General features: G+C 42.9%; 1 protein-coding gene across 1 annotated transcript in view; it reads left to right on the top strand.

Moving 5' to 3' along the window:
- Nucleotides 1-18,440, top strand: part of SLC24A3 (solute carrier family 24 member 3) — a 527,740-nt gene that overhangs the window by 489,367 nt on the left and 19,933 nt on the right. Inside the window, exons 13-15 of the mRNA XM_045981759.1 lie at nucleotides 5,290-5,456; nucleotides 6,560-6,674; nucleotides 7,819-7,931. Of these exons, the coding sequence (XP_045837715.1) occupies nucleotides 5,290-5,456; nucleotides 6,560-6,674; nucleotides 7,819-7,931 (395 nt within the window). The remainder of the gene's footprint in view (nucleotides 1-5,289; nucleotides 5,457-6,559; nucleotides 6,675-7,818; nucleotides 7,932-18,440) is intronic.

The raw sequence follows: 18,440 nt of genomic DNA, 5'->3' as shown, positions 1-18,440 counted from the left end.
ATCCAAAGGCCATATTAGAGGTGTAGACAGGGCTATAGACCTTCCCAGAGGCCCTGGGGAGAATCACTCTCAAACACATGCAGATTATTGGCAAAACCCAGCTCCCTGTGGTTGGAAGGCTGAGTCCCATTTCCTTGCTGGCTGTCAGCCGGGGGCTGCTCACTGCTCCTGGAGGCCTGCATTCTTCACATCACCAATGGTGCTTTCGGTCCTTCTCATAATTCCGGTCTCTTGGGCTTCCCCTTCTGCTTCTGAGGAGCCTAGAGCAGGCCCACCTGCCTAATCCCCCTTCAGGAGGTCGATTCTCCCACACAGCAGAGCATAGTCATGGAACTGATGGTTCAACTTCCTCTTCACAGGTTCTGAGAATTGGGGCACAGACTTTTGGGGGCCTGCGTCTAAAATCTTTGCTTTCAGAGCTCACCCTCAGCAGCCCATAACGAAGTTCCAAAAATGCCTATTTTGCTAGTCTTTCACTGATATAAGAAGCTCTTGGACCAGGTGAAGAGTCTGTAAGGGACCAGTGTTGGGGGGGATGCCCCCAGAGGCCCCGAAGCCCCACGTACACCCTTCCAGGTAGATGACCAAAGACGTATGTGGCACCAGACAACTCATCTGCCTCCCACAACTGGGACAAAGGGGCTCCTTTCAGGTCACTTGTTTCCTGAATGGGATAAATGCCAGACCTAATTGGGAGATTTCAAGGTATCTTATAACTGTTGCTCACTTCCGCTCCTTGTCTCTGGGGTTCGTTGCAGATGAAGTGGCCTGGGCCTCCCAGCCACATCACCTTGTCTTCTCATGTGTTAAGAGATGTGGCTGCTGGTATGGGCTCAGGAATTGCCACAACCCACCCCACCCCCCGCCCCTGAGACACCCTGCATCCTTTGGCAATTCAAGCACTAGAGGAGAAAGGATGCTCTGCCTGGTCCTGCCATTCCTTGGGGGTCTCTGCTTCATTTCAAGGCCCTGAGTTGCCAAGAAAGGAAGTGCAACCCCAAGTTATTCTAGACCAGCCCTGTCACCAGGACATCCTGGATAAAAATGCAGGCTCTGATTCGGGAGCTCTGGCGGGGAGGCCCAGATTCCGCATTTATCACAAGCCCCCAGGGGACACTGGGGCTGCTTGTTGGGGGCTGCACCTGAGGCAGTGAGAGGGTAACATCCTGGACTCATGCCAGCAATCTTCACCATTCTCTGAGCCTTAGACGAGCCTCATTCAGAAGCAGGTGAGGTGCTGCAGCTGAATTGGAGAGTGGTTTTGTCCAGTTATGATCCTCTGTTCCCTCCCACCACCAAACCCACACCCCATTTCAGGACTCAGGAACTTCCATCTGAGGCTCGCAGCCTGCATGTCCAGCAGCACCCACCCCACTCCCAGGGCAGGCAGACCCCTCACAGCAGTGAGAGGGCCAGCAGACAGCATTTGAGGAGCAGGGAGGACCCAGTCCCAGGAGCCCCACATCCAGTTCCTTTGGCCTGAAAAAGCTCTGTCCACATGATGAGGTCATTTTTTTCCCCCTCGTGGTAATCTTGCCAGGGCATGGCTCTGTGTTTCTGTCACTCAGATGTAAGGCTTTCTTCTCTCCAGGACTTGACTGTAGTGAGTGTAAGTAACGAATAAGTAATTATGTGGAAGTATGTAAATATAGGCATACCTAGGATGGATGGGTGTGTATACACATACACTCTGTGCACATGCATGTACATACAAGTGTGTGCATATATGTGGTGTGCATGTGTATGGTTGATATCATGTGTACATATGACATGTTAATTCATGCAATGTATACATTTTTATATTGAGTTTATGTTTTTATGGTTTATGCATAGATATTAACATACCTGTATTTTTATATGTGCTCATAATGTACATATGGGTTAAATTCATATAATATATATTCATATATATACCTATACATAGAAAATGTGTGTGTGTGTGTGTATAAATTGCACATGTATACTTATCTCTTGCATGAAGAAAGCTTTAATGTTGACTGACAGAAATGGAAATATTTACATGTGGGGGCATCTGGATGGCTCAGTTGGTTAAGCATCCAACTCTTGATTTCGACTCAGATCATGATCTCAGGGTCGTGATATCGAGCCCTGCATCAGGCTCTGTACTGGGCATGGATAAGATTCTCTCTCTCCCTCTGCTCCACTTCCCCCCTGCTTGCATGCTCGCTCTCTCTCTCTCAAAAAAAGAAAGAAAGAAAGAAAGAAAGAAAGAAAGAAAGATTTCCATGTGTACATAGGCAAACATACTTCCACAGAAAAAGACTGAAAAGAAATATATCAAAATATGAGTGTGTTTCTCCAGGTGGAATTCTTTTTAGTTTTTCTAGATTTTCCATTCTAAAACGCTGCGTTTTTATTGCCTATATAGTTAGAGAAAATTGATATATTTAACCCCAGGTCTATAAGAATGAGCAATGACTTTTTCTTCTCAATAGAAGTAAACTTCTATAAAAACTCAATAAGGAATACAACTTAAGAACAGGTCCTTTGCTTTTTGGAGCCAAGTCACACTCAAAGGGATACTGTAATGCTCAGAGTCCCCACTTCATGTCCCTGGCTTCATCTCCCAGCAGCTGGCTCCCTTCCAAGGAATCACATAATCTTGGGTATATCAGGTTCATGCTCAGGGAGTTTGGTTTCCTTAGCTCTGTCCTCAGCACCCGGAACAGCACCTGGCACAGACTGGCCTTGGGGGGGCGGGTTGCAATTCAAAGAATATTTGTTAAGTGAAGAAATAAACCTGTCCCCTGGGGGACTAGAGGTGGACCACATAGCAATGGAATAAAAGATGGGAAAATGTCCAGAAATACTGTTGACTCAAACAGGAAAGGAAAACATTTTACCCCTTTATTCAGAAAAAGAAATTTAGGCCAGCTAAAATGTGCACATATATTAACATTCCTGTGTTTATATGTGCATATAATATACATAGAGGCTAAATCCACATAGTATATATGTCAGTTATATGCACCTATGCATAGTATAAGTTGTACATATATTAACCCTTGCATGAAGAAAGACTTACTGTTGACTAATAGAAATAGAAACATTTACAAAGGATGTAGGTAAACACACTTTCAGGGGGGAAAAAAAGACTGAAAAGAACACACCAAAATATAAGTACGTTCCTTATCTGACTGCTCCTCAAAATCACTTAAAAAGCACATTTCTGTATCACTTGGTTTGCTCAAGGAGTTATATTTGTTACATTACACTTAAAAGTAACTTCCAGATCATACTGATTGAGTTTCTACTATAAGTTTGTGGTTACAGTGGAGCTGTAACTTAGAGAAAACATCTGTATCATGAAATGGAGAAAACTGTTTTCTAGATATATGGCCCCTACACGGTCAAGTCAGACTTTTCTAAAGCAGCCGAGAGAAAAAACTCAAAATTCATTCGTGCCAACGTATACTGCTTACAGTTCTACTCAATCAATATCACTTTCTAAGCTCCCGCAGTCTTAAGTTCCAATTTCATTTTTCTTTCCTTTTTTTTTATTTTCTGAAGAAAGACAAAGCCAGATTGTAGTCATTTCTCTTCCCATTCGTGTATTTCTTTGTAACTTTGATTGGGTGTGTGTTTTAAACTGGACCAAGTCTCTCTGTAAGGGCATCCAGAGGACTGCAATGCCTGTGAGGGGATTCCCCGATGAATAAATGACATCACCACGTTACAGGCTTTAGGAGCATGACGAATTCCAGGATGCCTTTGAGATCCAAGGGTCTGATGATAATGGTGGACTCCACAACATTTGGAAGCCCCTCACAAAAAAACCCTGACAGCTTTCTTGCTTAGAAATCCAGCCAAACAGTCTCAAAGTTGTCACCATCCGTTCCCAGCTCTGTTTCTGCATAGCAGCAAATTGGAAAAGTGCTGGATACTGGCATAAAATTTTGAAAAAATTTTCATTTAACATTTTATTAATCACTATTCAAAGTGTAATTTAACAAATACCTCCTTCATTCTGATAGGAATATAAGAAGGGATGATCATTTTGGGAAAGTACTTGGCAGTTTCTTGCAAAGTTAAACATCTACCCTATGACTCAGCAATTCTATTCCTGGGTCTTCTCCGAAGAGGAAGAAAAACATCCCGACAAAACAAAGGGTACAAGAATACCCATAGCCCCTTTAGTTGTAATACCTGAAAACTGGCAACAACTCAAATTCCCATCCATTGGAGAATGGATAAACAAATTGTGTATCCCTAGGATGGAAAACTACAAAGCAATTAAGAATGAACTCCTGACCCTTGAATGAATCTCAAAAAACATGCTGGCTGAAAGAACATAGTTGACTAAAATCACATGCCATGTGATTTTCTTTATTTAAAGGTAGATAACAGGGAAAACTAATTGATGGTGGTAGAAGGTGGAAGGTTGACTGGAAAGAGGCTCAAGGAACTTTCTGGAAGGCAGAGAGGTTTTTTTTTTATCTCTATTGAAGCAGGGAGTGTATGCAATACATATTTCTTACCAGAAGTGTTAGCACTTACGCAGGATGGTAATAAAGGCTAAAGGAGAATTGAAAGGTTTATCAAATCTACGGTTACAAGGAACTCATGGCAACATAGTCACCAAAATAAGCATTTATGGGTATCTCTGAAACACAGGGCTCAGGGAACACAGAGATAAGATCAGGTCATCACTAGCCATGGCAGCAGGTATTTAGAAAACCAGAAATCAATGACTAATATGCAAATTCACTTCAACTTGAGATACAAACCCCACCTTGAGAACTTTCAAATCATTGTTCATTTCAGGGAGTTGACAATGTTGAGCGATTCCACTAGATGGCGCTGAGACCACTGACACTTTATAATCTGGCAGGATTTGATCTAACCATGGGGAGAACAGATGCCAGGCCAACTGGTGGTCTTCCAGCTCCCCTCCCCAACCTTCACCTGCATCCCCACACACTCCCCCTCCCTTTGCATCTGGGAATCTTCTTCATCCTTTCCCACCGGCCACATGTGCCAAACCATCCTTCCAGCCCTGCATCCTCAGAAGTGCCTCATCTGTCATTTGGGTGCCTAACTAGCGGGTGAGCGGCGGATAACTTGTTTTATTCTGCTTGCTTTTGTATGCCAGGTTTTGCTGCTGGTGGGAAGCCATTTGTGTCTTTTAAGAAAAGGACAATGTAATAAGCCTGATTTCACAGGTCATCAATTAGGACGTAAATGTCTGGGGCAAGCAGCACAGAAGGCTGATAAAACACAGAGATGAAACTAACTAATTTTTGTTTTTGTCTTTGTTTCCCTTCCCAGCTGGAAAACTGGAAACAGTGAAGTGGGCGTTCACCTGGCCACTGAGTTTTGTCTTATACTTCACTGTACCCAACTGCAACAAGCCACGCTGGGAAAAATGGTTTATGGTGACATTTGCTTCTTCCACGTTGTGGATAGCAGCCTTCTCCTACATGATGGTGTGGATGGTGAGTGTACTGAGGACCCACAGCATTGCTAGACCTCTTTAGAGAGAAAAATACCCTCAATCAGAGGGGACTCGGAGGTGAGGTGTCAGCCCAGTCACTGTATCAGTCAGCTAATGCAAACCACCCCTGAACTCAGTGGTTTAGAATCACAAGAAGTTCTCTTCCCGCTTACATACCTGTAGGTTGAGCGTGGTTTGACTAATCTTAGCCAGCACTGACTGAGGGTTCTCCTTCAAGCCATAGCATGGTTATATGTGATTCAGGCAGCAGGGGGGTTCATATCTACTCCTTATGTTTGCTCGTTTTCCTTGGACCCGTGGCAACCTAGGGAATGCTTTTCTCATGGCAGATTGTTGGAATGCTAGAGGGCCAGTGGAAACATGAGGTGCATCCTAGCACCTTGGCCTGTGACTTCTGCCCAGTATCAATGGAGTGGGGAAAATCTATTCCACCTGCTCTAACGGGAAGAACAGCAGAGCCACAAGGCAGAGAACATGAAGGAAAGGTGTGAAAAATTGGGGAGTAATCATCCCAGCTGTCATCGTCACTTCCCTTAACTAAGTCATAGTTTTGTCAACCAGAAGATAAGGTCAGTGGGCCAGGTGACCACTCAAGCTAAAACAAGGATTCAAGAACTGGCATTGGTTGTGGGGTTCTGGCTCAAAAGAGCCTCTGCCCCGAAGCCATTTTAGGAAACACAACCATCCAGAATGCTTTGCCCATTTATGACTCTACTTTTCCATTCTGGGTATCCCAGGACCATCCTGAGTTCTAATATTCCATCCCCAAGCCACCTTTTCCCAGAAACTTTCTCTCAAGCCTCCTGCCTGTATACAATGCTAATGTATACAATGTAAGATGTATACAGTGCTAATCTTTGGTTGGGAAACATGGGCTCCATAATTGTATCTTAGTCCCCAGACCTGCAGTCCTGGTTTGCTCTGCACGATGTTCTTTACTGTCTACATTGACACCGAGAGCAGACATTGCCCCCTGAGGAGACTGCCCAGATTGCAGCCTTTTGTGCTTCTTGGGCAGAGGATTCACTAGTGCATCAGATTGACATCAGCCCCCAACTTACCACCTCTTCCTGCTTCTTCCAGGTCACGATCATTGGATACACGCTGGGAATTCCTGATGTCATCATGGGGATCACCTTCTTGGCAGCTGGAACCAGTGTGCCCGATTGCATGGCTAGCCTCATTGTGGCCAGACAAGGTTGGACCTCCATTTAGATGGGGACAGGGACGGCGAGGGAGGAAGACCTATGGGTGGGGGGAGCTTTGGGGGATCCACATGACAATTACCCAGGTGATAATTGACTTCAGTGCTGTGTTGGTCGAAAAGCTCACTGGCATCAAAAGAACAGGGAAACAAGCCAGAAAATCTACCCTTCAGAAAGGCAGAGACATTTTCTAGGTAGTACACAGAGGCCTTTCTAAAGGTTGTGCTACTGACCCCCTATTTTATTAAAAATGCTAATAAATGTAATGAGAGTTAACCTTTGCTGAGCACCACACACCGAGCAAAGCTGTTTAGGTACGTTATCTTATTTAATTTAAACAACTCTGAGGGATAGGGAAGATCAGTCCCCCATTCTATGGATAGGGAAACCAAGTCTTAGAGAAGACAGAACCCATAGCCTAAGTTCTACCCAGCTGCAGTACCCTGACAATGGTAGTTGTCATAGGTCAGTCCTCAATGTATGGCACAGCCTCCCCTCCTTCAAAACCAAGCTCACAGATGGACGCTCCTTCCAGAAGCCATGCCCTTTGCTAGCACCCACTCTAGTGTGTATGCCTGATTTGTGCTGATTGCATTTATTTTTGACAAATATAATGTGTAGCTACAACACTTAGAGCAGTGTCCCCGAGAAGTCCTCAGGAACTTCTACTGGTTACACTGTTTTTCTTAATGGTGCTCAATTATTTAGAAAAACAGTTGAAGGCAGTGTAGAGCAGTTGGGAGATGGTAGTAAAATATATGAGTTGGTGAGCTCGTGAGAGGCTTAACAGAACTGTTAAGTTTATTCCTTTCTAGAAGGAAGTTTCAGAATTTGGGGAACTATATTTGGTTTTTGGAATCATTCATATTTCACAAGTGATCATATTTGAAGGTCAGCAGTTCAGTAGTATGTGCATTTCATCCTAGTCTGTTCTGTTCCATTCCGTTCCTTTCCACTGAAGATAGCTATTGCATTGAACAGGTGGTGGCCTGGGAGGGAACCACCTAACAAAGGAGCCAGCAGATCTGCCAGCTAAGTCTCTGGCTGTCAGAACAAAAGTTTGACAGAGTCCCTTGGGGAGCCCCTGTACTATCCTGAGATCACCTCCCTCACTCTAGTGACCTCTTGTCCTTGCAGGCATGGGAGACATGGCAGTATCCAACTCTATCGGGAGCAACGTGTTTGATATCCTCATTGGCCTTGGTCTCCCATGGGCACTGCAGACCTTGGCTGTGGATTATGGATCCTATGTAAGTGGGTTTCCCCTGTGATTTCCCCTTAAATCTCGGGCTATGCAGACACTGTTTTCAGAGCAAAGGAGATGCGGAAATACTAATGTTGAGAGGCAAAGGAACTCTTGCTTATCGAAGTCCTTCTAAAATCAGGCTTGTGGGGGCATTCAGGACTTGAAAACGGGGTTGGCAGACTTCTTAAGGGAAGGACCAGATAGTAGTAACACTTTACGCTTGTGGGCCAGATGGTCTCTGTCACAACAACCCACCTCCGCAGCTGTAGCCTGAAAACAGCATGTACAATGTGCAAATGAGTGAGCATGGCTGTTTCAATGCAACCTTATGTACAGAAACTGAAATTTGAATTCCATATAATTTTTACATGTCCTGATCTATGGTATGGGATTCTTTTTCATGTATTACAAAAAATCGTTCTTAACTCATGGGCCATGCAAAAAATAGGAGGCCGGCCAGATTTGGCCCATGGGCCATCTTCTGTCAGCCCCTGTCTAGTGTGTTTGCTTTGTGGGAAAAATCATTTCATTCATGGAGGAAGGGACACAACCTACAAGATGCACCCCCTGCAAGGGGTCTGGTGAGGGTCAGCCCCCACAGTGGTAGCCTCCATTGCTGTTTCTCAAGGCTAAGTTGATTGTGACTTCAGGTGGATTTGCAGGTGAGTGACATGGAGGGTTCGGCTCTCTTTCCCAATTTGTTAAAATGTTCCCCCTCCACTGATGGCAACTCTGTCCCAGATAGCCACTATCCAAGGACTGAAGAAGAAACTGCAAATAGAAGTTTTTGCCCAGACACAGGAAGAAAAGAGTAATGTGCCTCAGAATTTTTACACTCGACCCAGGGCCAGTGCTTCTCCAAATGTGCTGCCGAGCACTACCTTAGTCTATCTGCACAATTTGTTGTTAAGCAATGGTATACCCTGTAGGAAATACGGTGGCTCATTTTATCAGATGACAATTGTCTTCCAAGTTGCTTGACAAATGAATAGCTATTTCAACCAGGGAAGGGGTGTCCGGCCAGTTGCAATGAAACTGAAATCCATGCAGACAGTGTTTTTGGTTCATTTGAAGCTACGTGCTGGCTGAAAAATTTCACCAGAGGGTAAAGATAAGCACAAGGGGATGGAAAGAAGCAGAACGTGTTCTAAGGGATGAAGATCTCTGCTCTGTCGACAGTGAAATTGGGTAATGACATGGTGAAAGAAGCTACATTCCCTTGGCGGGAAGCTGGTAGCTTTCAGAAGGTAACTGTGACATGAAATCTGAATAACTAGACAGAACCAGCTACGGGGATGTTGGGGGCAGTGTGGAGCATTCTAGGCAGAAGGAACAGCCAGTGCAAAGGCCCTGAGGCAGAGATACACTTGGCATGAAACAAGTCCAGTGTAAGTGGAGCAAAGTGACCATAGGGGAAGGTCCCATGCTTGAGAGACAGTTGGGAGTCTAGGCAGGGTCAGGTCATGTGGGTGCTCATCAGACAATTGAAAAAATGATGATATTCAAACTTACATGACAATACGGATTTAGAAAATGATGTTTTTGATGACTTTTATGAGCTATTTAGCAGCATGAGTTTTAATCCTGGGCCCTAATGTATAAGGATCTCTTAGCCTTGGCTAACTGTAATATAAACAGATATCCATCAGGAAGGCCAGTTCTTCAAGAACCCTCAACTCACCCTAAATATCATACCTCCCAGACTACTTGCCATCTCAGACATTTCATAGAGCCAAGCCAGTGCCCTCGGAGTCCCTGTCCCTGAAGGTGCCCTGTTTAAGAGGCAGATGATTCTGTCTCAAATGCACACATCCCATCACTCTTCCCATTGGAAATGATGTCCCTTCTTCCAGGTGTGTCTCATGCAGAATTCCTCTCTGGACCCTCCCCAGCATCACCACCAAATGGGACCTCTCTCCACAGCCTTTGTTTCTATCTCACCATGGCCATTATCCTAAATCTTGAACTTGCTTCATCATCTGTTTTTTTTTTTTTTTTTTAGATTTTATTTACTAATTTGACACACACAGAGAGAGATTACAAGTAGGCAGAGAGACGGGGGAAGCAGGCCCTGTGCTGAGCAGACCCCGATGCGGGGCTCGATCCCAAGACCCTGAGACCATGACCTGAGCCTAAGGCAGAGGCTTAACCCACTGAGCCACCCAGGTGCCCCACTTCATCTTCTTAAGTGACGCATATAAGAGAGACGCTGAAGAAATGCCCTCCAGGTTGGCCACTGAAAGGACATCATCCATTAGATGGTCACAGAATTCCAGATAATCTTCTAAAGATGTTATGACTGATGTTGTTGTCAGTCAGGCCCTTGTGAAGGGGTTCTTATCAACCAGATTCACAGGATGTTTGATGTTTATGCGAGAATGTCAACAAGTGGTGTAAGATATTCAAGTGCCAGATAGAAAACATACTTATTCTGGACAGTTTGTGCTCTGTTTTCCAAGAGAAAGATCTCATGTGGGAGGTATTTTGTTTCTCAGTTTTGGGGATTTTTGGGGGGGGAGTGGGGGCTCTTTTTTTCAATTGCAGTGTAGTTGACGCAAAATGTTCATTTCAGGGGTATAGCATTGTGATTCCACAAGTCTCTATGTTGTGTTGTGCTCACCACAAGTATAGCTGCCATCTATGACCATACAACACTATTATAATACCATAATACCATTGACTATACTCCCTATGTTGTACTTTCTGTCGCCATGGCTTCTTCATTCCACAACTGCAGCCTGTACCTCGACAGGTGGGAAGTATTTGGGGAGCCCCATGACCACCGTCAAGTTCATTGACTCACCAGGAGTATTCACAGGACTCAGTAACAGGTCTTAGTCATGGCCAAGGTTTATTATAGCAAAGGATATGGAATAAAAGCAGAGCAGTGGAAAAATGAAATGCATCAGGAGAAATCAAGAGAGGTCAGATGTGGGCTTCCAACTACTGCCTTTCCCAGTCAGATAAGATGTGCTTTCTCTCTAGCAGCAAATTATAGCGCCATGTGTGAACTATATTCACAGAAGTCCACTGGAGTCTGAGGCTTTTATGGAGGGCTGGTCAGGCAGGTATATTCCTGCTCAATGAACAGCCATGATAGCAGAACTCAGAATCCCAACCCAGACACCAGATAAACATCATAAATCTTGCTAACCAATCCTGACAAGCTGTAGAGCAAACCCCATTGCTTTTGGAACACAAAACAACGTGAAGAACATTCCAAGGACCACATTCTTGGAGGTTGGCTGAAGGTCAGTCGTGGTTCTAGGCTCCTCTAGAGGCACACAAAGATTAAGTCACCAGACCTGCTGCATTAACACATTCTGCGTAGAAGATCAAATTAGAATGTATATGTTAGAATAAGTATCACTGCTGCTATATCACAAACAACCCCCAAAATTTCACTGGGGTAGCCCAACAAAGGTTTATTTCTTGCCCCAGGTTCATTGCAGATATTTCCATTCTGGCAGCTTCCATCTTTCTCCAAACAGAAACTTAAGGATTGGGGCTTATTTCATCCTGTGGTTCTATCCTCTTGGAGTCCTTCCCCAATAGACACAGAAAGTAGAGAAAATAAGGGGATGAAAGATTATGTAGATCTTTTTCTAACAAGGACAGAAAGTGGTGGGTGCCCTGCCTGTTCCCACCCATTGTCCAGTTTTCCACTAAGATGCAAGAAGGATCCAGAACACTTGTTTAGCTGTGCATCCAGGAAGGAGAGGAGATGTGGGTATCAGTGGACACTAACAACTTCTAAAGTCTAGGGTGTCAGGTTGAGAGTGGGAGGCACCAAGAGGGTTTGCTGGACAACCTCTTACTGGAGCCATTAAATTGCTGTTTTCTGAGGCATATCAATCCATGGTCATAGGGCTTTTTTCCCCACCATGACAACTATCCTGGGATACATTGACCAATCCTGCCTTTTTGAGTTCCTTTTTCTGGTTCATATGTAGACCCTCCCTCTCCCAGTTAATACACCTTTCCTGTACTTAAGATGAAAACAATACTATTGATTAATTGAATCTCTCTCATTAAAGTCACTGCTTCCTTAAAATACAAGTTCACCTTGATTCTGTTTTGCCATTCCTCACATAATCTCGTGGGTTTTTCTACAGTCATGTCATCTCTTTTTAATTAATTTTTTATTAACATATAATGTATTATTTGCCCCAGGGGTACAGGTCTGTGAATCATCAGCCTTACACACTTCACAGCACTCACCATAGCACATACCCTCCCCAATGTCCATAACCCAACCACCCTCTCCTTACCTCCCCTATCCCCAGCAACCCTCAGTTTGTTTTGTGAGATTAAGAGTCTCTTATGGTGGGGCGCCTGGGTGGCTCAGCGGGTTAAAGCCTCTGCCTTCAGCTCAGGTCATGATCCCAGGGTCCTGGGATCGAGCCCCGCATCGGGCTCTCTGCTTGGCTGGGAGCCTGCTTCCTCCTCTCTCTCTCTCTGCCTGCCTCTCTGCCTACTTGTAATCTCTATCTGTCAAATAAATAAATCTTTAAAAAAAAAAAAAAAAGAGTCTCTTATGGTTTGTCTCCCTCCTGATCCCATCTTGTTTCATTTTTTCCTTCCCTACACGCCAAACACTCCACATTGCCTTTCAAATTCCTCATATCAGAGAGATCATTTGATAATTTTCTTTCTCTAATTGACTTCTTTCGCTCAGCCTAATACCCTCTATTTTCATCCACGTCGTCTCAAATGGCAAGATTTCATTTCTTTTGATGGCTGCATAGTATTTCAGTGTATATATATACCACATCTTCTTTATCCATTCACCTGTTGATGGACATCTAGATTCTTTCCATTATTTGGCTATTGTGGACATTGCTGCTATAAACATTCAGGTGCACATGCCCCTTCGGGTCACTACATTTGTATCTTTAGGGTAAATACCCAGTAGTGTGACAGCTGGGTCATAGGCTAGCTCTATTTTCAACTTTTTGAGGAACCTCCATGCTGTTTTCCAGAGTGACTGCACCAGCTTGCATTCCCACCAACGGTGTAGGAAGAACTTGACTTTGTTATTCCTCTTTTCTGGTTATAAAAATAGCTCATGGTCTTTACAGAAAATTAGAGAAACTCTGATTAGAGAACACTTGGTCAGTGCATGCTCAATAGAACTTTCTATAATGATGGAAGCATTCTATATTGTACTGTCAAATAGAGTAGCTACTAGCTCCATGAGACTTTTCAAGAACTTGAAATACGGTTGGTTCAAGTGAAGACCTGGATTTTTAATTTTAATTTCATTTTAATTAATTTCAATTTATGTAGCCACATGTGGCTCATGGCTGCCCATGCAACTCTGCAGGTTCAGAGGATGCAATAAAAATCATGCATAGTTCAATCCTAAATATCAGTTGCTAAGATTTTAGCATATTTTTCTTTCCACTTTGATTCACATAGCTGAGACTTCATTGTACAATCGCTTTTTTACTCCTTATGGTAGCAAACACATTGTCCTTAAAATCTTATAGAGACATCATCTTTAAAGGCAACCTCATATTCTGGTTACACCAAAATTTACTTAACCATGCTGCTGCTGTTAGACACATATTGCTTCAAGATTTTCGGAATTATAAATAATGATGTGACATACATCTTTGTATATTGATCTTACAGATTTTAGAGATCTATAAAAATTCTAATTAAAACTGTATTTGTGTTTGAGGTTATTTTCCCAAATCTGGAGTTGTTACATAGAATATGAGCGCTTTGAAACTCTTTGCACATCCCTAATTATTTTTCCAAATGACAGTATTCCTTACATTTTAATTTGTCTTTATTTCATTTCCAAGATTTTGAGGAAGCTTCATGGCACCCTTCTATTATCTCTCTCTTTTTTTTTTTAACATGGGCTTTACCCCGACGTTCTGTCAAATATAATGTGTCAAGTATAAAGTGTCAGATATAATGGGAACAGCCCACCCTCACTTCCTTTGGAAGTATCACTAGTGACCCTCTGTCATTTAATCATACTCAGTCTTGATTGTCTCCCTGCCTCCACAGGCTGCTCCTGCAATGTTCCATCTCTCATTTCATGGTCCACATTTAGATCCCATCTTCACTGGCACCCCAGACTCTGCCTAGCTTCTGTGCCCCTTAACCCAGTACAGAGCCCTGAGTGTGGATCTGTTGAGTCCCTCCAGCAAATCCACCTGATGTGTTCCTCTGTTTTGTTTCCTCACTTATCAAAGTTATGAAAAAGTAAAATTCAGACTTGTGTGAATTTTAACTACTTTCGTTGTCTCTGGTGAAGACTAGAGAGTAGTGGCTAAAGAGCAGGCAGCAAAAAAGATGAAAAGAAACCGTGCTCCAAATATCCTGGAAAATTGATCCATGAGTAATAGACTTTTACCACATTGACTCTCTCCAGCAGCATAGGATGCACAAAGAGGGTGGGGGATGAACATCATTCCAGTTTCCCTAAGATCCATTGAACCATTGTGTTTATTTTTTCTATATTGTGGTTATAATGTACAATCATATAAGGAGAAATCAAAACCTTTCCAAACAAACAACAACAACTCATTCTGGAAACAAACCGGTTCCTCCCCTCCAGCTTTGAACTCCCCTTAACTGAGTATGGACATCAGATCTGAAATTCCAATTCAGCAAAGCACATTGTGTGCCGTAAATGAACCCCAGTGATTTGCCCTCCTTTCCCGTCCTTCTGACATTCTCCCAACACTCTTCAGAGAGCAGGAAATTAAGCATAATTCTCATTCAGTAACACCCACAGCCATGAAAACATATGCTTTTCAGGTTCCAAACTTTAGTGACAGGGTGACATCATGAAGACAAAAATTCAGGCCCTATTAGATGTTTGGCCCAAATTCATGTTTTCCGTCTGTAGATGACATAATTGGGTCACTCTGGTCATTCTTCTGGGATTGTGCAAGGAGCACATCTAATCCTGTAATGAAGATGGCCCTGCACTGAAGTGGAGGGGGAAATACAGGAGAAGAAACAGGCCACTTCTGTGATCAACAGCCGTTGCACACAGGAGAGTGCTTCTGGTGGAACTTTTGGTCAGAAGACTGGAGAAAGACACGGCATGTTGCATTTTCATCCAAATGCTATTTCTGTTCTCAGTCAGAGAGATCTTCATTTTATTCCCAGGATATAAGCATCCAATGTAGGCCTCACTTTTGAGAGCAGAAAATCAATAATATTCTCTATAAACAGTTCATGAACCCCAGGGAAATCAAGATTTTTTATACATGGTGTGAGTTGGGGTCCAGTTTCATTGTTTTGAATGTGGACATATGTTTGTTTTAGCACCATATGTTGAAAGGAGATTTCATTTTGAACTTTCAAAATTCAAACAAAAATATTTCTTAAGTTATTTTTCTTTTATTTATTTTAACAAAATTTGAGTACAGTTGGCACATAATATTACATTAGTTTCAGGTGTACAACTTAGTGTTTTGACAAGTTAATACACAATGCTTAGTTCACCACAAGTATAGCTACTGTTTATTCTACCTCACTATTACAATATAATTGACTGTATTCCTTATACTCTTTTACTCCCATGGCTTACTCATTCCATAACTGGAGGCCTTCACCCATTTTTCCCAACACCCCACCTCCCTCCCCTCTGGCAACGATCAGTTTATGCTTTGTACTTACAAGTCTAATTCTGTTCTTTGTTTGTTTATTCATATTTTTAGATTCCACTTATGAGTGGAATCATAATAGCATTTGTCTTTCTCAGCCTGATTTATTTCACTTACCCTAAGAGCCTCTAGGTCCATCCGTGTTGTCTCAAATGTCATGATCTCATCCTTTTTTATGGCAGTGTAATATTGCACTATAAATACATATGTGTGTATGTATATATATGTGTATGTTCATAGATATATATGCACACACACACATTACATCTTCCTTATCAATTTATCTATTGATGGATGCTTATGTTCCATGTCTTGACTATTGTAAATAATGTGCAATAATCATAAGGGTGCATTTATCTTTTTGAGTTAATGTTTTTGTTCTCTCTTTGTAAATATCCAGTAGTGGAATGACTGGATCATATGGTATTTCTATTTTTAACTTTTTAAGGAACCTCCATATTGTTTTCCATAGTGACTGCACCAATTTACATTCTCACCAACAATGCACAAGGGTTACTTTTTCTCCATCCTTGCAAATACTTGTGATTTCTTGTCTTTTTGATTTTAGCCATTCTGACAGAGGTAAGGTGATATCTCATTTTGGTTTTGATTTCCATTTCCCTGATAATGTGTCAATAAGCATCTTTTCATGTATCTTTTGGCTATCTGTAATCTTCTTTGGAAAGATGTCTACTTATTTTTTTTTATTTCTTTTCAGCATAACAGAATTCATTGTTTTTGCACCACACCCAGTGCTCCATGCCATACCTGCCCTTCTTAATGCCCACCACCTGGCTCCCCCAACCTCCCACCCCCTGCCCCTTCAAAACCCCTCAGGTTGTTTTTCAGAGTCCATAGTCTCTCATGGTTCACCTCCCCTTCCAATTTCCCTCAACTCCCTTCTCCTCTCCATCTCCCAATGTCCTCCATGTTATTCCTTATGCTCCACAAGTTAGTGAAACGATATGATACTTGACTCTCTCTGCTTGACTTATTTCATTCAGCATAATCTCTTCCAGTCCTGTCCATGTTGCTACAAAAGTTGGGTATTCATCCATTCTGATGAAGGCACAATACTCCATAGTGTATATGGACCACATCTTCCTTATCCATTAGTCCGTTGAAGGGCATCTTCATCTTTTGGCGACCGTGGCCATTGCTGCTATAAACATTGGGGTACAGATGGCCCTTATTTCCACTATATCTGTATCATTGGGGTAAATACCCGGTAGTGCTATTGCAGGGTCATAGAGAAGCTCTATTTTTAATTTTCAATAATATTCATGACTTAGGAAATATTAGGAAGCCCATGATTGTATTTAGTTAAAGCTATGTATTCTAGAACCCTGTATTTAATAAGTAGTATAATCTTAACTATCAGGAAAAGTTTTGAGCCTAACTGAGACAGAACGTAAAGCTGAATGGTCTAGAAGGAGGGAATAACAGCCAGGTGAGCTGAATTAGGGAAGGACAGAGTAACAAGAGCATCCTCAGAGCTTAGTGGCATTCTTTAAGATGCTACTTTTTTCTTATTTTACTCAGATAGCTTGATCTCTTTGGTCAAAAGGGCATTCAACAAAAAGGAAATCCCATAAGCAAAAGAATACCTCAGGTCCTGACCACATACCTAGCCTCTAGCCCTTCCACATGCTGTCCAAATACAGCATCACACTGCATATCCATAATCTCTTCCCCACGTCCCTGTTGATCCATTCCCTTCCTACCTTGTCTGGTAGTTACGCACCCACATCATCTACCTGCTACTAGAATCTGAATGTAGGGCCACATCCACTTCATGTTTGCCATTCACATTGCACACTTTTCCATCTTATACATAGCAGGATATTTCACTTGTTTAAATAGAGAAGAGGGGTGCCTGGGTGGCTCAGTCATTAAGCAACTGCCTTGGGCTCAGGTTCTGACCCCAGGGTCCTGGGACTGAGCCCCACATCAGGCTTCCTGCCCTGCAGGCTTCCTGCCAACCAGGGCAGGAAGCCTGCTTCTCCCTCTCCCATGCCCCCTGCTTGTGTTCCCTCTCTCTCGCTGTGTCTCTCTCTGTCGAATAAATAAATAAAATCTTAAAGAAAGGGAAGAAAGAAAGAGGAAAGAAAAGGAAGGAAGGAAGGAATAAAGTACATTTTATTTCCTCAAAGGTGGGGACAAGCAACTCCTTGGACATGAGTAGCTCCTGAGAGTTTTGCCATATTTCAGCTCAGGTTAAAAAAATATATATAGGGGCACCTGGATGGCTCAGTGGGTTAAAGCCTCTGCCTTCAGCTCAGGTCATGATCCCAGGGTCCTGGGATCAAGCCCCGCATTGAGCTCTCTGCTCAGCAGGGAGCCTGCTTCCTCCTCTCTCTCTGCCTGCTTCTCTGCCTACTTGTGATCTCTGTCAAATAAATAAATAAAATCTTTATATATATATATATATATATATATACACATATATATTCATGGTGGTGCTTCTGAGTCAACAAGAAAAAGTTATGAAACTTTTTCATCAAAAACCTGGCCTATAGAGAGATGGACTTTAATTTTCTGGGAGACTACTTGTACAGACTTGCATCTTTGCCTCGTAATGGTAGACTTATAGACCAAAATAGTGGCCCAGGATTTGGCCCAACCATGCTGTGTCTTTTGGTTTTCCTGGAAGACAAGGGTCCAGAAAATATCCATCTGGAGCTAGAATCAGATCACATCACAGAAGGGGTAAAGGGGCTGCTATGGAGGGCTTCTCTTGTCCTTTTCCAGCTCATTCTTCAGGTGTCAGCTTGGATGTTTACTGTCATCTCCCAAGCGTGGGTCATGTACCCTTCCTATGTTTTTGAGCAGTTCCCATCACAGCTTACCTTTGACTGAGTTTCCCCTAGATAGGT

This window comes from Meles meles, chromosome 16 (genome assembly GCF_922984935.1).
Source record: "Meles meles chromosome 16, mMelMel3.1 paternal haplotype, whole genome shotgun sequence".
In the NCBI taxonomy this organism is placed as follows: Eukaryota; Metazoa; Chordata; class Mammalia; order Carnivora; family Mustelidae; genus Meles; species Meles meles.
The sequence above is the reverse complement of the archived record's forward strand: the minus strand, read 5'-3'. Positions and strand labels throughout refer to the sequence as shown.